This window comes from Phoenix dactylifera, chromosome 2, assembly GCF_051530095.1.
Source record: "Phoenix dactylifera cultivar Ajwa chromosome 2, Ajwa_hap1_PhDact_Kaust_v1.1, whole genome shotgun sequence".
Lineage (NCBI taxonomy): Eukaryota > Viridiplantae > Streptophyta > Magnoliopsida > Arecales > Arecaceae > Phoenix > Phoenix dactylifera.
The window spans coordinates 39,220,741-39,248,673 of NC_143191.1; the positions used below are offsets into that span (position 1 = coordinate 39,220,741).

Consider the following 27,933-nt stretch of genomic DNA (forward strand, 5'->3'; position numbering starts at 1 on the left):
TTAAAGAAAGAACTTGATAGATCATTTAATTAGTGTACGACCTGTATTTCTACAAACAAAATATACAATTAGCTTGAATACCCATACAGTACATCCTTTTTCACTCTTAGAAATAAGCTATGATTAAGCAATGTAACAGAGATAGATGCACCATACAAGAAAATGAATAAGTTACCAAAAAAAATTATAAATAAAGACATGAATGCGATATACATCTATGAAATAATACATAAATGCAAAACCATATCCATCTATTCATTCATCAGAGCTGCAGATTTTGCATCAAGTCAAAACATCCGGTCCCCATCTTCACTGGCTGGCCAAGGCAGACACTAGCTGAAGGGGCATCTAAGGTATCCACCTCCCCATGGAAAGCGGATCCAACAATGAACTTGGTTGCTGTCTCGAAAGTCATCTTGCCAAAAGGTGAGGTGTTGAAATCGGTCATCCCGATCCTGTTCATCGGCCGATACCCACCATGGAAGGTCATGAAGTCTGCAATCAGCATCAGGTGACGGATATTTACGCGTATGCCATATGCATCAAACACACCCTTCACCTCTTTTATAATGGTAGCTCTGGCTGCTTCTACACCATATGTGTTTAGCATTGCATGTATATCATTTGAGGTTATTTTATTAATATCCAAGTGATCTTCCAAGTCCCAAAATGCTTGGAAGTTCACTCCTGCAGTCTGAAGTGAGAGGGGCTCATCCTTTTTTGGCTCAGTCACCGAGCACAATTCAATGTTCTTAGACTCCTTAACATAGACAGACTTGGCAGCCTTCTGAGCAACCTGCATGAAAGCATTGATCTCGTAAGTTCGATGAAAACATGATTGATAAATAATAATTTTATACAGAAAATAGAGTTAATTTTGTTACGAATAATAATAAGCCACTATATAAAAACTATCTTAAGCTCACATCATGCATCAGCAAGGCTTTCACACCATTTCCTGTATCAATATACATGAGACATCAATTATTGATGACAGACTAAAAAACAGTATCAAGTCAGACTTATCACGTGTTTGATTGGAGAACTGCAGTTTCTATGTCAAATTATAGACTAAGAAACAACCAATATAATATTCACAAATTATTGTTTCCATTGTTGCAGATTGATAGAATGCTGGTCTTTCCAAAATAATCGCACCATATGAAGAGAAAGTGATGAGCGATTTTCAGAAAAGAATAAATAACACACAAGCATAGGCCCTGAGCTACTACTAACAACCATAAGAAAAGACAAAATCAAGTTTCTCCCACCTAATTTAAGCATTGAAGAAAGAACGGTACCTCAGCCAGTAAAATGCGAGGCTCCTTCTTAAAAATGTAGTGAACCTCAAAGTTCAAACCCTTTGCATCCACAAAGATGGTTCTATTAATCTTTTTCTTCCTTGGCTTGGTCGTCGTCTTCTTGGATTCTGATTTTGATTCCTTGCTGTCCGCCAGTTTCTGCTGCTTCTTGCCATCCTTCAACGTAGGAGTAGGCTCAGCTTTAGATGGGCTTTCAGGTATTTCCTCCTCAACCTCCAAGCTAGGATCTTCAACTTCCATGCTGTGATCTCCTCCCACTGTATAGTCCTCATCAGCCTCAACCTGATCAATTTCACTTTCAAATCCAGATTGGGTCTCTCCATCATGCTCATCTGCTTTGGCAGAGCTCTCTTTTTCGATACCATCCTCATACTCCATTTCATCACTAGCTCGTTTTTTCCTCTTTTCAGCATCCATTCCTTCATCTTCATTGATTCCATCATCATCATCGACACCATCAAAGCCACTGCTATTATCCTTGTCCTCCCCGTGAGTGGATTTGCTTCCATGTTCATCTTCATCTGTCCCTTCTGCCAAGTTACTTTCTTCTTTTGCGGTAACAGAACTGATGTCACTGATCTTGCATATCATGTCCAAGTGTTTCGCTATTGCATCTTCCATAGCACCAATAAAGTCTGTTCGTAAGGTTATCATGCAATCTTCTAAGGTTAAGCTTGAATGCGGAGGGTAAAGCTCAGGTGGGTAAAGGTTCATCTTCAGCTTATAAATTGTCGACACCTCATTCCCATGAATGCAGAATGGCACACTGCAGACCTCCATACTCTCTACAATGTCTGCCAAACAGACCCTCCTTAACTTTGAAGCCAGCCGTTCAGCATCCTCCCTGCAAAAAAGCAGTCAATAACTGCAAGTTGTAAAGAATGTTTGGGGACACCAAGAGATGATATATCTAGAAATGAAAACAGACTCTTAGCAATCACTAAAATAGAAAATATCAACCATCATGGAGCAAGGTAATTCACACAATCGATAGGTGGCTCCCAATTAGCAGGTACAAGGAATAAATCCTCTGACTCACCTGGTCCTTCCATCATGCAACGGACATGTCATAACAGGAGTACGAATATCTACTGATGCTGTCATCAGGATTTCTTGTAAGCGTGGAATTCCAAGAGTCACATTCATTTCCCCTCGGCCGGCAAGATGAAAAGTGTTGAGCCTGAAGAACCAAATTAAAAAGAAAAGAAAAGGATAGTACATTAAGTCACGAAAGATGCAAGACATCACCGAGATATTGTGCCAAAAGGGAAGAAATATGAAGAAAGTAAAAAATTCCAGCAGGCACAAAGAACTTATTTTCACAGGTTACTGATAACTATATTTATATAGCCGAGAGTACAAATTGGCCACGTTTCTATAGCTTGTGTTCAGTTTTAATACAGTACGGACTTAAAAAAAAATGTAGTGCAGCCACAAGCATGGCCCCTTCAAATGCAAGAAATAATAACCTATGAAAGGTAAAACCATGGTTTGAAATAGTGGCAGAACAGGACAGTACCACCGGTACTTTCGATCAGGTACTTCTAATTGGTTGAAGACCAGAAATTACAAATTATCGTGTTGGATGTCCAGCTAGAGTATGATAAATGAAACGTGAAAAATGTGACAACCATGTCGAATGCAAATGGCAAAGGAAAGCAGGAAAATTTTTTTATGATAGTTATTCCTGAATTATATACAACATTTATTGGGTTTCTTACCTTTAATACAGGAACATCAGCATCCTCCAAGAAAGCCTAATTTTTATTACATTAAAATAGTAAATATTTTGGAATCCATTTGTACAAAGTCACAAGTCTCTTAAAATGTTACCTGCAATGCTCATGTTCCAGAAAAGTATGGAAACATTTTAACTGAACCATATATGCATTACTCCAGTAGACGCAAACTTCACATTGCATAAACATGGTGTTATTGTGACTACATTTGAACAGGCTCTCATGACTTGCCTGATAAAAATAGAGGTTTGATTGAAATTAAGGTTTGGAAGGTCATTTAGATGTTGGAGAAAGTGTGAGCTTGGCTAGACAGATACTGGTATTGCAAAAATCATTGAAACTGTCATTCTGATTCCAGATCAACTTAGGACTCTTGAAATAGCTTTGTTAGCACTAATGTTCCCTCCTACTAACAGATATTACCTTAGCAGATACATGCACTTTCTCAGATAACTATTACTATTTAAGGGGTTAGCTCAGGATCTCTCAACAAGAATGTCTTACTAAATATATAAAGCTATGCCTCTATTGCTGCACATTCACTTTGAAACCCAGGTCCTCACAGGTTTCAACCATTTTCTTCCAGAAGTACAGGAGAATAATTAAAATTGATGTCATGGAATCTATTCAGCAATTCTTTCATCAAAGTTTTCCTGCCAAATAATTGGAAGCATACTTACATTAGCTCATGCCCAAGAAATCAGATGCCTCCAAACCTGGACGCTAGACCGATAAGTTCATGCGGACTCTATATAAGACCATTGCAAAAAAGGGCATATTGGATAGCATTTACCTTGCTCATGAAATCGCTCATACTCTTAACCTGGAATAGCTTGATCCTGCTGAAAGCAGATATGGAAAGGGCATATGATCGATCATGATGGGACTTTCTCGTCACAAAACATAAGGCTCATGGTTTCTATGACTAATGCATTGACTGGAATTACAACCGCATTAAAGCTCCTACATTTGCCCTTTTTAATGATGCAATCCCTTTCAAATACTTGTAGGCAAGGGCGTACCATGTTACCAATGTTTATTCATAATGGCAAACGCTGTATTATTAAAAGTATTAGACAAAGCTGTGCAGCAGGGTAGAGTGCAAGCTTACCAGGCTTCTCCTGCAACCCATCCCATTTGTCATCTCCTATTTGCTGATGATCTACTTCTGGTGGCTAAGGCAACTCCTCAGAATTGCAGCGTGTTAATGGATATCTTTCGGTAACACGGCAGACATTTTGAGCATGCATAAATCTTCAAAATTCCAGTATCATGTTTAGCCCTCATCTTAAACCACTGACAGACTTCTTACCCCTACAATAGAGAGCTATTGCTCAAATGGATCGATGGAGATGGAAAGCTTATCAATGGCTAGCAAATCAAACTTGATATTTCTCAGTCTTGGCCTCCATTCTTGTATATCATATGGCTCATTGTAATATCCCTAAAAGGATCATATCCAAGGTTGGCTGTCTCAACCCGAACCGCCAATTTGGGGCATACCAAACCATTCCTAGCGGAAACTGGGTCAAGACACAAGTTCACTTTAGAACCAACCCAAAACGAGCAAAACCGCCCAACTTAGGGCAGTTCGGGCAGTTCGCTATCTTGATATCCCTCAATCTGACCTTGAGTCGCCTCGCCTCCCAATCGATCACCCCCTCCCTCTTGCATTTGGCTAGGGTTAGAGTTTCAACAATGCACCGCCCTCCTTTACCGCCTCCGATGATGATTACAAGTACATGCTTTGCCCTCTCTCTCTCTCTCTCTCCTGAAGACGATGATCCCGATGGCTTCACCCTCTCTCTTTCCTATCTCGAAGATGGTGACAACCTCGATGGCTTTACCCCTTCTATCTCATCTATCTCAGTCTCTCGAAGACGACCCCGGTGACTTCGCCCCCTCTCTTACTCTCCTCTCTCTCTCCCCCTTCCTCTACATTCCCCTAGATCTGGTACACCTCAGGTTGGTACGGTATGCATCCATACTCGACTGAATCGGTCATCGACCGATATGATCTCCGATACTGATTTGGCAAATCTTGATCATATCTAATACTAAGAGTATGACAAAGCAATTTTTATGGAGTGGAAACTCTAATAATAGGCGAATGCATCTTATGGCATAGGAAACTAGTTGTCAACCTCATCCGCTAGATGCTCTCTATACACCATCCTTATTGGCCTGGCACAGTGCTTTACTACTGAAGAAACCTTCATGTGTTCTTTTCAACTCTTCCTCTCTAAGGTCACAGTTCATCTTGGCCAAGTATAGGGAACGGTAGTGAAATGCTAATATCACTCTAGGGAGAAGCGCTTAACAAATGTGGAAGACACTAAGTCAATTTGCCCCTCTAATCCTTGAGAATGGCGCATGGCTTATAGGAAGTGGATCCTCTATTTACATTCTCAATGATCCTTGGATTTATTCCGGGACTCAAAATTAGAAAAATGTTCTTATTAACACCGAAGCTCTCGAAGGAACAATGAGTTAGTTGCTTACTGAGGACAAAATGAGGAACTCGGAGCTACTCCAACAATCTTCTTCCACTGAAATTAGTCAACCTGATAACTTTTATTGCTATTCCTAAAGGGAATTGGAGCAATTGTATCACTTGCTGGACCACTGCATCGTTAAAGCCAAAGAGTAAAGATTTGCATAAGTTTTTTTCTGCCAGATCAGAGCATCATCAGTCTCTAGCAGTTTCAGTTTTGGCAAAGGAAACCCCCTCCTTGTCTTGCTCATTTTTTGGTGGAAAGTTTCATGGAAGAGGTTGCCCAGTCTTTTGCACAAGAGAGGTCTTAATGGCCAACCACACTATGATCTTCGTACAAGTACTGTTGAAACTTGAAATAGTTGATCATGTTCTCTGTGATTCCATTGTTGCCAAGTAAGTCCGGGCATGCACCTCTATTGCGGCCTTCAACACTGCTTGTGCAAGCACCTTAGACCCACTCCTTCAGCATTGAAACCTAATAATGAAGCATCCGCATCACGCACAAACATCATCATTTGTTTTGTTGGTTACTCAATATGATTTGTCAGAGATGAATCTTTCTTCCAACAAACTCAAAAGAAGTCTTTGAGAAGGTTCAGTGAGTTTTAGAAAGGCCCACACACTTGCTGTTGAGTTCATCAACAATACCTTTGACTAGGTAATTGCTGGGGAAACATGGGACCCCCGCCCCTTCCATGGTCCTCGGACAACCTCTTTCTTATAGGAGCCCCCACCCCCTGCAATGTTGAAAATCTCATTGGATGGCTTGGTTAAGGATTCAAGAAGAGCCAGATCCCCCTCCATTATCCAAGGTCACTCTAGCCGATTCTAGTAGCTGGTGATAGCCCACACATCAATTTTATTGCACTATACGCTGAACTCCATGGTGCCTGGGAAGGTCTATGCTATGCTGTGGATACTCTCTAAGTTGACCATCTTTAGCTCGAAGGCAAATCCTCAACAGTAATTCGATAGGTTAATCGGCCACTGATTTCAAATTTAAAGACCCATCCCCATCTACTAGACATGAAAAGATTAGTCTACAACATGAATCTATCACCACTCACATTTACCGGATGCTAACCAATCGGCAGATTTGGTGGCTAGCTTCGTCACCGACCATGGAGTGCATGCACTCTGGATTAATGACTTGCCTTCTAATCTTAGAGAATTTGTTTGGGCCGATAAAATGGGTTGTACTTACTTTCATGCTATTTAATACATACCTGTCCTACCAAAAAAAAGCACTTTGAGTAAAAAAATGAGTAGGATAGTTGCACCAATTAACATGACAAGGAAAACAACCATCAGACTTGAAGAACGGGCAAGAAGCTCTTTATCTCTGATATTGAGAACATTACCCTTTCTATTATGAGATCTGTAAACTTGCAAATAATTGCCATTCCACATACCCAATACAACTGATGGGGATGGATACTCTAAGCCAAGTTTAATCCCCTTGAGGTTTACCAATTAATATGCCATGCTGCCAATTAGTCTACAAAAAAATTGTAGGAAATATCGATGCTCATATACTTCAGTCATATGACTAAATTGTTGCAGGAGCTGATGTGATTGGTTAAATATAGGAGTTATACACATGCTAACGATTTTAGTTGTGACATTTACTAATGTCAGCATCAGATAGTTGTACCTAATAATGCCACAAATGTTTATGCCCAAGTAAAATAATGAGCTTCAAAAACAAAAAAGGAATCATCTCAAATTATAAAAGGGCAAAGTCCCGCCTACAAAGCTTTAAGCAAGAACTAACCATTTAGAACCAATGAAAAAACGTTACACTATCTTACCATTACTGCTTTTAACTGGAGCATCCAAACTTCAATTGTTTGTTATAACATTAGCTAATTTTTTGGCGGTGCACCAGCTACTGATTCACTCTTCTAATACTGCCTCCAAAAAGCAGTTCGTTCTTCATTCATAGATTTACCAGACAAGCAAGAAATCTCATAATTATAGTACCTTTCATTTCCTACAAGAGCCTTTAATTTAACCAAACCTACATAGGTGACATGATACCCTAGATTCAACTTACTTACCAGAAAGCTTAATAGCTTGACAAATATCTAATACTTCTACATAAGTCAAAAGTATTGGCCTAACTAGTTTTCACTTTTAAGTCATATGGGACAATGTATCTACCTCAAAAGAACAGTGGATGAATTATTAGAGCATGCTTGGTGTCGCTTCTACTTCAAAAGTTCTTATAAAAGGAGAAGCCAAAAGCCAGGTTTCTTTAGCTTCTCCTAGAAGCACTTTTTTGACTTTTTTTCCTATAGAAGCACTTCTTAGACAATATTACCAAAACAATTACTTCCTATAGGAAGAACTTTTTTGCTTTAGAAGTTACAAAAGTACTTTTTGAAAGCAACATCAACCATGCCCTCAAGTTAATCTATGTTTCTACAAGCATGCATAATTTTCATTTGATGATTCTATGGCAACCTCTACAAAAGTGAAGAATGATCAGAATCATAGTAATCTAACTTTGATAATATCATTATGGTGTCACCTGGACACTTCACATGGGTGCCAAAGTGTCCAAGCAACCTCAAGTTTTGAACATGGGGGCAACCAAAAATCTAAGCACAAGGACAGAGCCATAGATAGATAGATAGACAGATAGCAGACTTTCATTTGATGATTCTATGGCAACCTCTACACAAGTGAATAATAATCAGAATCATAATAATCTAAATTTTGATAATATCATTATGGTGTCACCTAGACACTTGGCATGGGTGCCAAAGTGTCCAAGCAACCTCAAGTTTTGAACACAGGATGTCCAAAATTATGTATTATATGCATAAACATGTGTGTTTATGCTTTAATTCAAATAGCTGAGTTTGCAAGTAGCTTAATTTATTTTCTAGACTAATTTAATAAATTAATTAAGATGTGCAACATACCTGAGATGATAACTAATCGTGATACATTAATATTTCAAAAATGAAGACATTTGTGTATAAACTTTCATATAATTGTGATAACCATTAAAAACAAAGTGACATTTGGTTTAAGTATCCATAAAATATTGATAATTTTATATTAAACATATAAGGACAATCTGATCGAAGTGCCCTTAAAACCTCAAAGGACGCTTCACTTATAGTGTCCAACACTTAAAACTAAGAGTCCCAACACTCCGGGAGAAAAAAAGGGGTAAGTGTTGGACACTTGTTGCTGACATCAGCATTACATGACAATTAAAAGTAGTGTCCAGTCATTACATCATGTGTCATGTCGTGTCCCGGTGTCCATAAGTGTCAAAACTTCTAAACCAAAGCACACCATCTCAGTGCCGGACCCCGTACCGGTGCTATACTATCATTAGATCAGTACGATATGGTACGAGACCGGTTCAACATAACAAGTGTCCGTACGCCCTTCATACCGTGTACCAGTACCGAATCAGTGATATGGTATGCCCCATGCTGCCCGGAACGGTACGACGAACCTTATTCGAAATAGCTTAATAATGAAGTGTCCATGTAACATAGAATATCAAATTTGAAATGCGTTAAATTGTTGCTAAGTATAAAAGGTATTTTTGAGGCAACATTTTACAAGAAGAGATCTTACGTCATCTGTGTTGATGGTTCTCCAACAGACTGAGCGGCAATCACACCAACAGGCTCACCAGGCTCAGCAAGACTTGACAAGTACTTAAGCTTCATTAATTTCATCAAGTCCTTTCGCTTAATTTGATGAAGAGAGCCTTGGTGGTTCTTTGATAGACGAGCAAAAGTAGTTGCATTCTCTCTCAGCAAATATGGTAACTCCTTAATATAACCATTTGATTTTGACAAATGTGCATCCTCAAGTTGACTGCTAAGCCTATCAAGAACAACCGTCTGATTCTGAAGATTGTAGGTGACAAAAAAAAATATATTACCACCAGGAGGTTAAGAGTTCGAAAAAGAAATGAAGTTTAGGGATCCTGTCCTTACAGCAGCAAGCGCTCCTAATTCAGAAATAAAGCTAGTTTTTAGGACATCAACTCCATCTTCCCCATACATAAATTGGATAACTGATCCATCTGCATCACGTACTGTGTGATCATAAGAGACTTTCAGACACTCAAGATTCTTAACAAGACATCGTTGAAGGTATCCACTTCGAGATGTTTTGACAGCCGTATCAACCAACCTGCATATATGACATATTGGTCAATGTGCTAGAAAACCTGAAATTATGATAGTTTGAATAATGCATGTGTATGCAAATAAATACAATTAAAAAGATGGTACATATATGCATTTGCAGTATACTTGGGTAGATATATGTGCTAGCTTGTTACTCGAAAGACGAAAAAGGAAAGGAATTTTGATATGAAATCTTAGGTAGAACTGTTATGAAGCTCAAAGTTTGTTGTACCCATCACGACCAGCCATGCAGTGGAAATAATACTCCTGAGGGCGAAGACCAGTCAAAAAACGATCACTGATGAATCCCCCAGCCCTACATGAAACATCCCAAGGGGGAAAGCAGGGTAATGTTTTCCCTGAAACCATACGTGGGACTCGTTTCCCTTCCAACTCTTGTTGCCCAAGCAAAGAAGAAATTTGTGTCATGTTGACCTACGAAAGCGGAGAAAGCAATCAGTAAAGATACTTTTATTAATGACCAATATGTAATATATGCAATCATGAGAGAATAAGCCTGCTTTATACATGCATTAAATGTATCATTAAATCAAGCACATTTAATACCTAAATTCACATCTTTCTTATTTTGCTTCTAATAACACTCGGTGTTTGACAAGACCGTGATTGGTAAAGGGTTCAGAACTAAAACTTAGAAACCAATCAGGTGACCTTGTATATAACAAATGGAAACCTTCTGACAATAGTAAACAGCTCCATATTAACTATACATTATAATGACTCGAAAAACTTTAGTTCTATTAAAAATCAAATGGGTCAACGAAGCTCTACCATTATCATATTTTGTTCTAGTAGTAATAAGTGGGGCATTGATACAAACCTCCCCATGGTCTGTTGTACCGATATTGGGCACTAGACCGGTTGCCCGGCAACATAGGTCGGTACATGCTCGCACCGTGCCGTGTCAGACCTGTACCGACATAGTAGAGAAGGCGAGGGAGAGGGCGAGCAGGGGAGAGGAAGAGAGAGAGAATGGAGAGAGGAAGAGAGAGAGAAGGGTGGTGGAGACCAGTAGAGGGCTGTCAGAGGCCGGCACCCGGGCAGGAGGCGGAGGTCGCGGCCGGATTTCCTGTTTCGTTCGAAACAGGGGTCCATGCCTTTTTTTAATTTCACGATATTTAAGTGAAATCGGCAAACAATTTGCCAACTTTACTTAAAAATCGCGAAATTAAAAAGCGGCTTGGACCCCTATTTCGAACGAAATAGGAAACTCGAACATGGCCTCCGCCTCCTACCCAGGTGCCCGTTGGCCCTCTACGGGCCTCCGTCAGCCCTCCTCTCTCCCCCCTCTTCCTCTCCCTCCCTCCCCTACTCACTCTCTTTTCCTCTTTCCTTCTCCCCCTCCGACAACGGATTTCGTTTCCATTGTCGGAACCGTCCCAGCGCGGACCGGGACGGCTCGGTACAATCGAAACCATCCGATTTAGGACAATTCCGCCGACCCTAGACCTCACTGTCAGGTGCTCGATGGCATGTTAATTACAGAAATAGCCAGGTCCTATTGTTTCATTTGCACTCACATGATTACATGATATGGAAAATGTACATTTAGATTGCATATAGCAAATCAAATATTTTTCCCTAACACGAGAGAGAGAGAGAGAGAGAGAGAGAGAGAGTTTGTAAACAACATACTTAGATAAGGCTTGCCATAATTTTTTCACATTCAAGGTTATTCAAAGTTAAATCGGTGCTCATAAAATAGATATTCCGAGTCCTCATGGCAGAGGTCAACGACAATGACAAGTATACTCAATCTTCTAGTTTTATAGTGACACTAGGTTACACACTCAAGAAAATATAGGGAAGATGAGATACATCAAAATGCAGAAGAGAAATGTTTGGAAATTAGGATAAGTTTTACTCCAGTAGTCTAATTTTATTCAACAAAAGCTTGGAGACAACTACTCATACGACTTGAAATACTGCCCCAAATCCTTTACAATATAGCAGTATAGTTAACTCATATTTGACTTTCGAGTTCAATTTGAATTAGTGAAAGTTATCTGAAGCAATGCATGGGCATGCAAATATATCGCATAGAAAACCTCTCAAAATTTCACCTTTTCTAGTTTATTTACCCAAGACCATTTGAGAATATTTTGCAAAAATGCATGAAGAGTGTTCCGCTGCATGTGACAATCCTGTAGTCCCTATTCATTTGGTTGCAGAATAGAATCTGCTGGAATAGCAGAAAATAAGTAATAAGTTTGATAGAAAATAAAGGAGCGGTGAAGAACAACTAAGTTCTACCATTTTCTCAGAATATCTTTATTCTGATTTAAATGGATAGGTGAGTTAACAAAAAAAAAAAATCCAAAAGGTGCCACTACACCAACCCTAGAGCAGTGGTGGATAGGAAAAAATGAAATGTTGAAAAATACAATTTTACTCTAGGTTAAACCCATCCTGCACCAGGGCTTAAGAAAAGGAGGCAAATCACTTTATAAACACAGAAGACCAACAAGTTTGAACCTTAATCAGTTTTAGAATCATAATCTGCATTAACAAGTCCACAAAATCATGATTCTAACTACAGTACAACTATTATTGCAATTAGAGGCTAGCTAACTATGTAGTAGAATGCATAAAGATCGCTCATGAAACCTAATGCTCATAATCTCACCCAACTCAACCTTGAGTAGGCAATTCTATCTTAGTTTAATCTAGCTTCACTTTGCACCATTTTTTTTTTGCTGACACTTTGGTTACTTTATCTTCATGCTCATCTTTGTTTGGTTAAAAAAAAAGTTTCCAACTTCCACTCAAAGGATCCTATATAGAAAAAAGCAAAACAACATTAGTGCATAAGAACATTGGCCATGAGCTACACAGATGTCTGACAATCTTGCAAAACAATTAAATGTTGGAAGGAGACAGTTAAGTAATAAATTTTACAGATAGAACGGTAATGACAACAACCTTCTATTCAAACAGAATCACTAAAAAAATGTGAACAGATTTACATCCACATCATACATACTAAATGAAAAAAATACGAGGAAACAAAAAAAAAATTCTTACCAAACCACCTTTAGCTCCAGTTGTCGTCATAAGAGAGAGACAATTTCTCAGAAAGGGCTTTTGGAGTCCACTTGGAAATAAGGTTTGGTTTACCTCGGAAGTCAGAACGTTCATAGAACTGGACATCATTCTATCCAACAATGTTGTTGCAGATTCTCTATTACGACATAGGACCTTCTCGATCTCCCTCTGTAATTTCATTGGGTCTAGCAAAAGTCCAATACGATACCCAAACAAAGTGTGTTAAATATATTAAAATTTTAAAATACAAAGTACAACAAAAACTTCAAGAGATGTCATATTCCTTTTTTTGGTTAAAGATGTCATATTAAAAGGTCGTGTTACCACATAAAAAAGAAACAGAAAAGGCATTGTAGTAGCAGTTTTTTTAGATGACCGAAGCAAATCTAGGTAACACTTAATTCAAATATGGATTAAATCAAAGCACCACAATGGCCCCAACATCGGAAGAAGCTTAAGAGTATGATAAATACATAAATAGATCAGCCGGGTCTTTGCCAGGGACTCTTAACACAAGACAAACGAGAAGTGATAACACCAAACATTTTGAGGGTTTGGAGGTTGGAGGAGGGAGGGACAGAGGGACGGAGACAGGGGGAGAGAGAGAGATCGGGGACATAAATTCATTATTTAATATTTTAAAATGAAAGGCTTGTGAATGGAATCGTAACATGCACACTGTAGCCGAGTAATTTGAACAAACCTCTATCCCCATCTTTAAAAGCAGTAAAACGAATGTGGACATCTTCACTTAGTGCTTCACTTTTTTCTAGTATTCTTTTCCTCTCCATATCTGAACTCTGGTCGAGTAAAAGGTCATCTACTCCACAAGTAAATCCATGCATCTGAAACCATAAGTTGTCATTCACTATATGCACACAGGTAAGGCATTAAAATAAATAGCAATGCATCAATTGTATAATTCCTGGGAAAAAACTTAGCAATTGACCTGTAGAAATAAAGTAAATAGACGACTGAAAACTGAAAGCAAAATGCCTGCAGTGTCTGCACCATAGAGTTCATGGATCGTATGGACCAACCCATATTTCCCAAATTGAGCCTTGTCAACCATTCCATGTATGAGATCATTGTTGTAAATAAGTAACTTCAGTTCATTATGATTTTTTCCAAGATATTCCTTGGGAATTCTGCCTTTATTTTCAACAGTAAATGGTGGGCGGCCTCGTGTAATATGATTTAAAATTGCAGTTATGACCTGGATTGCCACAAAGAAGTTAGATGAAAGCGCATATTGTCAGATCATTGAATGTTTCTTAACATTAAATAGTTTAAAGCTAAAGATAGCAATTTCTAAACAGTTTTCCATCAGCATTTTTATAGCATCAACCTGTTTTCCCGTCCATAGTGGAATTGGCTTCCAAATAGCAGGAAGAAGAGGCTGTATCTCATCATCTGAAGATAATGTGCAAACATTTCGACCAAATCTGCCGGGTTGAGAACTGGCAATAGGAGGCATGCAAGAAGCATACAAAAGCTGATGGTACTGCTCACGGGTCAAAAATGTGTCCAACTTTGTTAGAAGTACAGCACTTACTATATGATCCTGAAGAATACATTGCAGAAAACATTGGGAAGTGACAAATTCAGTTTCTTTCAGAAAAAAAGAAAAAAGTTCAAAAAATGAAACAGCATCAACTCGTTACCTGAATCAGACCCCTGATTGGATCCCCACTTGTTGGAACAACGTACTGCTTGTTTGCATTAACAATGTTAATGGCTTCAGCCCGTGAAATTTCATCTTGTGGAAGGTGAACATTCATCTCATCTCCATCAAAATCAGCATTGTAGGTGCTGCAAAAATAAGATTTTGTTTTAGCATTGATGAGAAAGAGGAAGCCAGTACCAAAATAAATTCATTTTGAAACCTGCAATTAGCATAGTGCATGCGAAGTGTCTTTTCTCCTTTCAGAACACGAACAACATGAGCCATCATGCTAGGCTTGTGAAGAGTAGGCTGCAAATTCAAAAAATAAAACCACAAAGGAATAAAAAACCTATAAGAAATAACAAAGGATGCTACTGAAGGATCATATTAATTTAGACATGTTGAAATTATACGTTAAATTAGCTTATTCACTGGTCTTATGTTACAAAAGGCTATAGGACTGTTTTCTTCATTTTTGAGTTTTAGGCATCCAAAATACTCCAAAAGGCACCAGGTGTTTTACACATCTATTCATAAATCATCAGACAGAATAATAAACAAAGCAGACCCATCAAAATATTTCATAAATCTGCCACACATTTTTCTTCTCCGCTGAAAAGATTTGTCCACTATAGTAAAAAAATTTAATAAAATAAGGGAAAAACTGAGAATAAATATAATCAGATTAGAAGTACAGACTAGTTGTCAAATAAATAAAAAATGTGCTCCACCAAGTGGCTTATACATCTAACACAGTAACACACCATTATTTTATACCCAGCACAAATGGCAAATATTTAAAATTGTTAAAGAAAAGAACACCATGGCAATCAAATGTTCTTAAAATCCAACCTGTCGATTAACAAGTACAATGTCCCCATCTTGTAAATGACGATACACGACCTTTCCTTCAAACTCAGATTCTGGACCCTTCCCTTGCTGCACAAGAACTCCTCTTGATGTGGGCAGCTTCCTTGAAATTGAATTGCGCATGTTTCTACCTAATTGTAATTTATACATTCTCTCATTGTCCTTGTAATGTGTAGCTCCAGGATGAATATCAGCACCATTGATGATAGCATGCCGTAGCTTATTAACATTCCAGGGTGTCACTCGCTGAAGAATCACAAAATTTATTACTACTATTGAATAATATCAAGAATTAAACCATTAAAATGAAGGATGAAACAGTAGCAGAATATGAACCAGCAAAGTGATTGATAACATAGTAGCAGAAGGAATACATAGGGGCATGCCTTACCCTCCCCATTTGATCTTTACTAGTTTTGTGCTGAAGCCTACTTTACATCATGCTACATGAGCATTGGTTGGAAAATGTTCGTTATAACATACTTATATCCCAAATCCACCCTCCCAACACATGCACAAAGGGAGAGACAGACATTTCTTTGTATCTAGCATGCATAAAGACAAGGACAGGAATATTCACTCCTACGGTTGTGAGATTGGTTGGTGTAAGAATGAAATGGTATGTCAGAAAGAAAAGTTTAATAATAGAATTTGGCAATTTTCCATACAATTATGTTCAAATATACACATCTATATGTGCATGAGCAAAATAGCGACAAAAACGAGTTAAGAGGATATTTGAGTTTAATAAAACCCTGATATACCTCAGGATATGTTAACCTCAGTGCAAAATACGGAGGAATTCCTATTTCATTGACCGCTAAGTACGGATCTGGAGATATAACAGACCGACATGCAAAATTGACCCTCTTTCCCATCATTTTCTGACGAAGGATACCCGCCTTCTTCTCCAATAATTGGCGTATACCATTGACTTCCCTCTCAGTTTTAACTGCAGCAAAATGAACCACCATATACATCAGAATCAAAGAACTAAACAATATGAATCTCCAACTAGCAAAACGGGAATATACCTTCACAAGCATGACATGTAAATTAGGAAAAAAGGAAAGAAAATGTAAACTGTTGTGTTTGTGTCTTACTTGTAGACTCAATGATACAAAAGATTATTGTAGGTGCACATAAGAATGATACATAAATAAATATCTGAACTCAAGAACCCAACGAAGTTGTCACTGAAATTTGGCTTTGGTCAGAAAATACACAGTGAGAAGCCAACCTTGATTTTGTGGAGGCAACCCTAAGATAATAAATAAACAAGATATAATAATTATTGCCCTTAAAATTATCAAGTTCTAAACTTAAGAGTTCAACTTCAGCTTCAGGTTTTGATTTCCTTAAGAATATCCATGACTTGTTACTCACAATACTTAAAAACGTCATGCTTAAACTAATTGAAAAAAGGTTAAAGATGCCCAAATTTTTCAATGTTTATATTTAGTAAATGCAGCTTCTGTACATCTATGCCAAGCTAAGCTCAAAATGGAAAGTGAATATATAAAGCAGAGAGGCAGACATGTCCGATCTGATATTTAATACCAAGAAGAAGTCTAGGCTTCGAAAACGCTACTCCTGGCCCAAGCTCTAATGTTGCACTCTTGCAGTAGTTTGACATCTTTTCTCAACCATTTTCACTCTAATGTCAACCGGCTAATATTAATCAAGTCACTTACAGACAAGATATATTCTTGGTCTATATTCTCTGTATGACTGGGTGTTGTCTGAAAAGCACCCTGTTTGAACCAGGCCTAGCTTGAGAGACAACCAGAAGAGTTAAGCTTGGGCTTGGGCCAAGTTCAAGCCAGCGGCTACCTAGGCTTGGGCTTTCAACTCTAGGCTAGACTAGGCCAAACCAGTTCCCTGACACCCCTAACTCTTTTCCCCAAAACCCTTCCAACTATTTTATACACCAAATCCAAGTTTGGAATTCAAGGTGGCAAAACCGACAACTCAAGTATTAGTTAACAAATTATATAACTAATAATATAGTTGACAATGCATATAGGAGTTCTTCCAATTTCCTTATTGCTAATAGTTAAAAGCTAAACTTTCTAGGAACATCAACCTAGGTCAAGCTTAGGGGTGCAAATGAGCCGAGCAACACACGAGCTGCTCGAGCTCGACTCGGGTCGAAGCTCGACTCGGGTCGAAGCTCGACTCGACTCGACTATTACTGAGGTCCAGTCGAGCTCGAGTAGCTCGAACAATTTGTCAAGTCAAGCTCGAGCAGCAAAATACTCGGCTTGAAGACTCACAAGCCGAGTCGAGTATATATATTTTTAATAATATTATATTTTATTTATAATATATATTATTAATTTAATATTTTAAATATAATATTATGTTATTTTGACCATATTGCTTAATTATGACCAAGGCTCGAGCTCGAGTATAGCCCGGTTGATATTCGAAACAAGTCAAGTCGATCTCGAGTATTGCTTTTTTTTATCGAATCGAGTTCGAACTTGGATGCTAAAGCTCAATCGATCTCGAGTCGAGTTTCTAGCCCGAATATTTTGAATTGAGTCGAACTCGAGTCTCTAGCTACCCGACTCGGCTTGGATCGATTGCGGTATATTCTCGTGCACTCATGCTCAACTTCTTTGCATGTTTTCTTAAAGTTCTTACCCTAATATTTGAACTTCTTAAAGATAATTTCATTGACTGGTATACTGCTAGGACATGCTTGTTTTTCATTTTGGCTTCTTTAAATAGCATAGCGGACATACTTAAGACCTATTCATGAACAATTAGCATGCAACCTTAGCATGGCTAAAGATGCTAGATCTTACTACTAGATCTAAAAATAATGTGTAAATGTTTGGAACATGTCCACTTCCCAGTAGTGAGCCACTAAATGTAGCTTAGCATGTCTTAGCATACCAATAGCATATTCTTGAACGTCATCTATCTATCTGCACCAACATTATATGATAAGGCCTTGCTCGCTATCATTGCAATTTTTGGTTTTTAGATTTTAAAAAATAAAACACAAAAACCAGGACAAGAAACATGATTGATAGAGTATTTTTCTTTTTTTTTCCAAAAAAAAAAAAGAAATTCTTGCCTAGCTTTTGAAAAAAGTGAAAGCTATTAAGAGCAGCTTTCAATTTTTTTTCTGAAAAGAGAAATGTTTTGCTTTGCCCCCATCATCGTTATCATCATCATTGTCACAACCACTACCCTCATATTCGTCACCACCACCACAACCGCCAGCACTGTTGCCACCACCACCACTGCTGCCCATAGAATTTATGCTTATGCTTTTAAAAACAGTCAACCATATCAAACATATTTATGTTTTTAACAATTTAGGAAAAGCAGAAACACAGTTGCAATTTTCATGTTTTAAGAAAATAAAAAACTAGCAGTGATGCTAATTGCAACTGAAGCATGCTATGTGGCAGCCAACAAACATGGTCATGATAAAAGTTTCAATTCTCAGATGACATAACAGTTCATAGGCATGAGAAGCTGAGTTTACTGGAGATGAACTCAAAAACTGTCTTATAATTTGCAACAAAATCAACAAGAAAGACCAAGTAATTGACAAAATTAACTAAAATTATTCCTTCGAATGACATAGATTAACCAATTTTGACGCATCACCTGCAATAGCTTTTTGTCATTATGAACCAACATGAACATGAAACCAGCACAATGAAGACAGGGTAATGCTAGTAGATATGTTTGTACTATGTCTGTCAACTATTTACATAAACAGATAATATCAAAAAATGTAATAAAACCAAAAAAATGTTAAAGACATGGTACTTACCCCAGCCCTTACTACTATCAAACAACAAATTGACATTTCTTTGAAGATCCATCCAGCTCCGCACAATATCAGGATGATCAGGGCCATTAGCAATGACATTTCTTAAAGCAATATTGGATTCTTGCACTTTACTTAACAAAACATTTTGTGGATGTTCCAACACCTAGATTATATGACATATACAAATATATGAGATGTAAGAACTAGCTCTAAAATGTAAAATGAAGGAAACAAGTCATCTACATAAAAATGGCATCTTCTGAAATAGTCAGGCTTTTGCCTATGAAAAGACAAAAAACTCTTCATAACTCACATAATATGACAAAAAAAATAATGTAATGATCATAAAATTGTAGAAACAAAAATGTCAAAATGAGCAAAAGAAATATATCAAACACGCAGTAAGGTAACTGGCATGATGTTAAACACCAAAAGGGCTATGCTTGATGGCATACCTTAAAGCAGGCCTAAGAAGAAATTCTAGGCCAGAATTAAGATAGAACATAATTTGCAGTTTAGACACATTAATATGACCACTACTTTCACAGAGAAACACTATAAAGTATAAACTAACATGATATAAAAGCAAGATGCCACTCTACTCCAAAATGAACCTTCAGGTCAGGATCAAGCCTGCCAGTAAAGTAACAGCCAAGACTTGTGTTGTTTCACCCAATGCCAGACAGACTTAGTTGATCGCCAGACTGTCACCTTTTGTATAAAAGATTTGTCAGAACATGGCATCCCAGCAAATACAAGAGCGCTGTAGGGTTCCAACAATATGGCAAAATATAAGTTGTTTCATGCTGTTCAGATAGGTGCGAGCCCACTTGGAATCAAATCCTAGGCATTCTGGGATGCCAACAGAGGATAGAATTTTAGACATCACGAAGAGGCAAAAATGTCTTAGATAAAAGGGTGCAAAAATAAATCATGCAAATCATGGAAGAAGAAAAGGACCAATAATGTATTTATCAAATCCAAAATTGTAAAATAATGTTAATGTACTGTGATCAGTATGGTATCGTAGCAAGTGGTGAAGCAGTTTGTTTAGGGATAAAATCAGTAAAAACATACAGAGTATGAGGGCATGTCGGAAAAGATTTGCTCACCCCACGAGTACCACTCCCAGCAGGAGGACGAAACTTGCTTGGTGGAACAAGAAGAGTCTTCAAGAAAAACATTGCATATCCTTTGTCCCTACCCAAACGATTCAAACTTCTACGCTGAACATCGCATATAAGTGCACATATTTTGGCTTCATTATTCCACAAATCTTTTAAAATAGCTTCCACCTGAAAAAATCGAAAGAGCAGACACATGCATCCGATCATGCATACTTGAACTCAGCTATTAATGCTTCTAATAAAATTTAAATTTATAAAATACATGAAACCACATGGCTGCATGGAACATGAATTGAATTTAAAAAGTACAGTACACACCTCGGAAGGTAATAGATGCTTCTTCTGTCCTGAAGATAACATCTGCTTAGCAATCTCAGGAGGGAGATCCCTTGATTGTTTTTTAGTTTTTCTTTGGACTTTTGTAATGGAAGATGGTTCTTCATCAAGTTGTGAAGCACTGTCTCCTCTTGACTGTGAGCCTTCAGTATTTTGATCCTCAGTGGATGACAGACCCAGATCAGACTCCATTATGAAATTACTTCTTATATCAGAAGCTTGTATAGCCTACACATAATCATTCCAATTGTTAGCACAAGAATCATAATATCACTTAGCAATGCAGAAAACAAAAACAAAAAAAAAAAGTTTGATAAAGGTTGACTTTTAAGCACAGAACTAGATTTCATTCCATACAATTTGAGACAGATGGCAGAAAGATATGTGAAAAACAAAAAAAAATGATTAGTTGGATCTCCAATTCATCTTTTCTAACTATGTGACCATTCTTCTGGCCATAAATAAAATAGGACTACAACCAATAACACAATTTCAATTGCATCTCCTTTTTAATAGAAATCCAGTTCCCTGCATATTATCAACCATTTGGTTAGCTTAAAAATACAAAACTAAAAACAATGTTGAAGTTTTAAAAATCAATTGTTCTACCAATCTGTAATTATAGCATGCATGTATGGGGGTGTTTGGAGTCTAGTAAGTGGAGCCACATGCAGCTCAACTTGTAGGTGCAGGCAAGCTAGCTTGTTTGAATACTTGCAACTCAATTGCACAGTAAGTTGAGTTGTTTGTTGGGCAGCAATTCATGGCTATCTTATGGTAGGCTGACTCACGGTCAAAATGGCTGCAGACGAGTTGCAACTGCTCAAGTAGGTATCTTATATATACATATATATCTTTTTCCTTCCTCCCTTCTATCCCATCCACTGTAGAGTCCCTCCTCATTGTTGCCCTCAATGCTGCCACCCAAGGTTCACAATCTCGATACTGAATCTCGTGCAGGTACCATGTTGATATAGCGCCGGAACGCCCAACATGGGGCGATATGCACCAGTATTGCGAACCTTGCCATCACCAATACCCGCCACCTCCAAGAGGCCCATGGCCATCTCCACCTTAGACTTCAACACAACAGGCTTGTCCTCTTTCCCTTTCTCTCTCCTCCCCCGCAAGACTTGAGTCCCACTCGCCATTGCCCTCAATGTCGTCGCCGGCCCCCGCCACCATTGTGAGGCCCATGGCTGCCTCCTCCGCCTCGAACTTCACTACAACATGCCTCTCCTCCTCCTTCCCATCTCCTCTCCCCCACCCTGCCCTTAGGTCCCTCCCAGTTGTTTCCCTCAAGAACGCTGCTGGCCCCTGCCACCTCCGATAGGTCCATGATTGCCTCAACCTCGATGAAATGTCTATCAACGATGCCCCTCTTTTCCAGAAACTCTACTCCAAATACAAGAAGTGAGCTTCCTTATACATCAACTACTGCACAACTTAAATTACAATGCGACTTGAGTTGCAATACAACTTCAACTCTAGAGCTCCAAACAACCCCTATATGTGTGTGCATGTATAGAAAGAAATAGCATTTCATGGTATTTTAAAATAAATCTCACCAAAATTATCAAGCACAAAGGTTAGAAAATAAAAACATTATGCAAACAGAAAGAAAGTATCTACCTCGCCTTTAGTAAATGGCATCATTAATACAAAAAGAGCTGGTGTTTGTAAATTGAATGGAACTTTGCATGTGCCTATCATAGCATAAATGACAAAATGGTGCACAGTCCATTTTCAAAGATAAAATGAGGATACAAATATTACCAAACTTCTTATTATGAATTCAAACACAAAGTGGTGGTCACACTGAATATGGATAAGCATTAGCCCTCACCATTCTGCAATCAATTTTTCTTAATTATTTATTATTTTTATTTGGAATCTAATATATGTATACACTAAAATTGAGGCTCTGCTTGTGCAGAGCTCTCCATTTGCCACATGGACGTCCACATTAATAACACTATTAATAAAACTCTTTATTTTGGATAATAAGTAGGGCTCTTATTTAATATATTTCTTTATCAAAATATAATAATAAAATATTATTGATAAGAATCTTATTAGCTTATTAAACCACATTAAATAAAGTATTTTTTTATTAGAACTAATAAACTAATGTAGAGATTAATGACATTATTAATAACCATATTTACTTAATGTATGATGATATTGATGAAAAATGTTTTTTATTAGTATTTCCCCACCCATATCCCATGCAAGTCATTAGATTGCACTAATTTTATATTAATTTCTATTATATTTTTTATAATCATGATCTTACTTCTAAGTGAAAGTACAATCACTAATAACCTCGCTATATTGCATTTAAATATACCCTAGATACAATGCTTTCTATTTCTTATTATACAAAAGTTGGACCATGATCTTATTATTGTATAATGATATCATTTTACCATATTAATAGATATACATATACATATACTATTATAATTTTATATGGTGATAATATATTGTAGTATTAATATCAAAAATTTACTTTAGAAAATAATTAGAATTTTATATCCAGTATATTCTATTATATTTTGTTATCTACCATATCCATTCTATATTGCATTTCAAGAATAATTAGAAAATGGAGAAAAAACTGCACCCTGCGCATCATGCGGTTTATATGCTAGTTACTACTATTAAAGTTGCATCCTTTGTAATATAAAAATGTTGCATCTTTCACAAGATGCAAGTAGCATTGCGGAAATGAAAGATTTTTATTAGGGTTCATGATCAAGAGCATTGAACGTCAGAATGAGAAAAAGGTCCTTAAGACAATAGATTGAAAATTTAGAATCACAGACAGACACTAAACATGAAATGATTGTTTAGAAAGAAATGAAAAAGTGGAGACAGCGGCGGCAGGAGGAGGGGGGTGGGAGGGTGTCGGTGGGAGGTGGAGACGTGTGTGCAATGGTGGGCAGCAGGGCGGATTGTTGGTTTGAATAAAGTGTAGCCCATTCAGTTCACATAATATAGGGCAACAATTCAGCAAATGAGAACACCTAGATATTCTGAAAGGAGTAATCAGCTCCGGGTCCATGAAGAACAACCAGCATATTATGTCTCCCTTTTATCTCCCAAAGCTTACAGAAGTTAGATTCATAGTGAAAACCTTAGATTAAGGCAGTTGGGAAGGAAGGAACATGGGAATGGAGTGTCGACCTCTCCTTTCTAGTTTCTTCTCTTTTCTTTGTTTCACTATTTTTCCCAATCTTGCCTTCTATACTTTCCTCCTCCTTTCCTTCTCTTTTGCTTCCTCTTCTCTCATTTTCCCTTCCCTCCTTACACACCTAAGTAACACCACAACAGAACTAGTTCTTACAAAGAAGTTAAGGGGCAAACAACCTGTTCTGCTTCATATACCACCACCAAGTCTCTTCTTGGAAACTCAGAAATAATGTACTGACTCAGATAATTATGAACTAAAACAAGGCTTAGAATAATAGACCAAGCATTGAACAAAACCAAAAATTGACTCATCAAATAACAGTCAACATAACAAATATACCTTATTGAGCCAACCAAATGTAGGACTAGTAATTGTTGGATTTTTCCTACTACAGTTCGCACACTTCTTAGACTTTTCCCTCAAAAATTTAGACAGAATGGAGAGAGCCTCAGAATGCTGAAGTGAGGTCCATGTCTGTTGTTGCTTTAAATTCGTTATCTTTGACAACGATTCACTGGTATGTATAGCAGCAGACTTTGTTTCTTCTTCGTTTGGGAAATAAAATTCACCCCATGAGTGAGCTTCTAAAGTTTTAGCCCCAACAATGTCACCCTTTGCTATGAGACATAGTTGTTCAGCATATCTTTGGACCTGAATATAGTTCAAAAGGGAATGAATTATAGCAAATTTAAAAAAGTTGAGAAATTTATAAATGAACTTCGATAAAACAATGACAAAAGGGAGACTCAAAAGACAGCAAAGAGTGGAATTACCTTTTCTTCATTCAACCTAAACTTACGGCAAAAGAAGCAAGTAATCTGAAGAAGATTTTGAAGATTCCTGAATAACAATGGGTTATAAAGTGGTCTTGCAAGGTCAATATGACCACAATGACCTGGGCAACGAAAAGAAAGCTGGCCACAAGATTTGCAGCTGCACAAAGTATTATAAAAATCATGCAGTGGAAATAATTGATAATTCCTAGTAAATGCATTTGCTAAGCAATAATTCAGGTATAAAAAGACTTAAAATATAGGCTAAAAATAAATGAAAAACTGGCAGAAGTGCCTAAATATACCATGTTTGAAAATTAAGCATCTAAAATTTGAGTTTAACAACTAAATAAACTCAGAACTGCATTCCTTCTGCAAGCCAACAAGTTTAGAGACCGGTAGGCATGACATGAAATAATAAGATAGCATAATAATTAATGATTAGACATCATTTTATCTCTTCTTAATTGATCCTTTAAACTAGCAATGGTTATGGTGATTAGACATAATCTATACATTATAAGGATCTCAGACTTCTCTAATAAAGGAGTGCTAAGCATGAACTTGTTAGTGCAGGCCTCCCAATTGGACAGATTTGTGGTGATTAGACATCATTTTATCTCCTCTTAATTGATCCTTTAAACTAGCAATGATTATGGTAATTAGACATAATCTACACATTATAAGGATCTCAGACTTCTCTAATAAAGGAGTGATAAGCATGAACCTGTAAGTGCAGGTCTCCCAATTGGATAGATTTGTGGCCTTCATGCATTGCCTTCTATTCAACCATAAGATTTTCCCCTATTTTAATATAGTTTTTGCAGGGGTCTTCCTAGAGCCTTCTCATGTCTCTTTCAACTAAGGAAGTGGTCCTTTTCCTCCCAATTTTCAGCTTCTCGAGCATCAGTTGGAGTATTCTTGATGTACTGACCCTCACCTATTTGCTCACACAGCAACTTGAGCTGTGCAGGCAGGATACCTCTCTCAGTTGTGGTCGTACATGTGATTCTTAATAAGCAGCAGGATTTCAGGTGTTTGACTCATGCTGCAACTTGAGTTGTACTGGGTTCATTCGGGCTAGTTCTGACAATTATTTCAGATGTTTCAACTTGATATTGTAATTCTAGCAATTCTTATCTTAGTAACTTGCCAGGAAGATGGTCATTGAGAATTTCTTATGTTCGCCTCGATCAACTTGCTGCCCAGGACAATAACACAAGGGTTCCATCGACATCTGTTAGTAAACTTCTGGAGATGTTTACTTGGAAAGTTTCGGCCCAGGTCAGGTTATGTTGCTGTCACGACGATGGCATAGTTATCTGGCCCAGGTGCAGTTTACTTTGTTGGTTCTATCTATGATGGGATAATGATTTGGACTCGGTGGCATATGTTGCAAAACCAACAGTCTGTCTTTCTTGGCCTATAAGGCAGAGGCAAGGATAAGTGGCCTAATTTCCACTTTGCAAGTGTTAATATATAGGAAATTTAAGAATAGCACTACGACTGAAAAAACTTTACCACGTAGCACACCCATGTATGGATGACTGTGAGCATCATTGTAATTAGCCCATGGACTTTTAAAAGACTTAGTAGAAGATAAATGTTGATGTTTTGATGCAGATACACTGGAGAGAAATAGAAGTGAGAGGCATTATAATTGGTTTCATTTTTATTTAACAAATTCTAATCATGCTTCCATTGATTTTCCTGGGTCTAATAAATATTTCCCACATGTTCTTTCTAGGAAAAAAGATGCTTATAGTGATTTCCTTATCTAATAAATGCTTCCATATGTTTTTCCAAAATAAGAAAAAACTAAATTAAAATTGCTTCCCCAAATGAGCTTCTAGGAATACATGTTTCCTTCGCAACTATGTAAGTGATAAAATGCACCTGGCAATATAAATTTGATATAGCACATATAGTGAAGTTCATGTTATCCCTCGCAACCCTTAGTCTAACAGCAACTTATAAATATGAGTGAAGCAATAATGTCATTAAATGCAAATGTAGAAGTAATGCAATACATTGCAAGCTTCATGTTCTATGTATGTATTTCTTGGCGCAGAAATTGAATCATCAATAAATTAAACTTACGAGTCAGTATCATTGATTGGACCCAATGCAGGATCATACAATCCATCTGGAACGGAAGCATTTTTGGAATCAAGGAGATCAGGTTTGGTAATCTTTTTAACGCTTATCTTTCGAATTTCTTCTGCTGTATAAAAGCTAAAGCGAACTGAATCCACAACCTCTGATGCTGCCTGCTCCAGAAGCATAAAATTAGTGCTGAGCATAAGTGGAGGATGGGGGATATAGCATCAGCAAGGTAATGAATACCACGAAAATACATCTTCTTTACAACTCAATACGATGTTATAGAAAAGCAGGGATTTCAACAAAAACATAGAATGACTTCAATATTGGTATATATGAAACAAAATAGTCACAGTTCCTGTCAACCAAACCAATTAAATGCAACTGTAAAATTTTAGAAGCAGATGAATGAAGTTAACAAAATAAAGAAAAACAAGTAAATTCTTGCAGTATTGAAAGGGGAAAAATAGCAAACTGAGGCTTTTAAGGAAACGGAAATTATATAACATGCAATATAAACCGCAATTGAACATGAATAGCTCTGAAAAGATGCAAAAAGATAGAGTTTTTTTCCCTTTCAAGAAAGAGATGACAGGGATGGAAGGAAGGGTGGTACTTGAAACAAAGCAGAGACATGGACAAAAACATAGAACGACTTCAATCATGGCATATGTGAAACAAACTAGTCACAGCTCCCGTCAATCTGACTAATGAAATATGGCTGCAAAATTTCAGAAGCTGATTGAATGAAGATATTCGCAGTACTCAAACGAAATAAAAGAACAAATTGAACCTTTCAATAAACAAAAAAACTAAACTAGAAACAATGTAAACCAAAATTTTGCACCAAGAGTTCCAAGAAGAGGTAAAAGGAAAAGTTTTTTCCCTTCCCTCAAGAAATAAGAGACAGAGACACACGAAAGGTTGGAAAAATCAAGAAAAGATGTGAATTTAGGTAAACCGACGAAAGACGGAAAGATCTTGAAAAAGCATTAGCACAAAACAAGCATAATCTTCGTCCAGATAGTGACATCTTGTTTCCAAGATTCGAATCCTCAACAAATGACTGTGACAAATAAAAGAAAAGAAGTATGGGGAAGGGAGGAGAACCTCTTCGGATCGGGTTTGGGCCATGTTCAAAGCGGAGGAGATGAAGCCTCACAGAGCTTGGAGGAGTCGAGGGGAGAAAGAGAAGGCACGGGCGAGTCCTCAACTCAATGGGAGATCCTCGGAACGCCAAGGTTTAGGGTTTTATTTGCCGGCTTGCCGACTT

General features: G+C 37.6%; 1 protein-coding gene across 1 annotated transcript; it reads right to left on the minus strand.

Annotated features, from left to right (window-relative positions):
• NRPA1 (nuclear RNA polymerase A1) lies at positions 1-27,933 on the minus strand. Its single transcript, XM_008800547.6, has 21 exons — positions 27,771-27,933; positions 26,658-26,827; positions 24,558-24,717; positions 24,124-24,435; positions 20,571-20,816; positions 20,238-20,420; positions 19,126-19,288; positions 16,091-16,278; positions 15,309-15,572; positions 14,677-14,765; positions 14,455-14,602; positions 14,139-14,354; positions 13,740-14,006; positions 13,494-13,635; positions 12,770-12,975; positions 9,957-10,159; positions 9,530-9,728; positions 9,162-9,439; positions 2,362-2,502; positions 1,302-2,166; positions 1-796 (listed from the first exon to the last, which is right to left on the minus strand). Exons 1-21 carry the CDS (start codon positions 27,792-27,794, stop codon positions 263-265), a joined length of 4,998 nt encoding a protein of 1,665 aa, XP_008798769.4. The 5' UTR covers positions 27,795-27,933; the 3' UTR covers positions 1-262.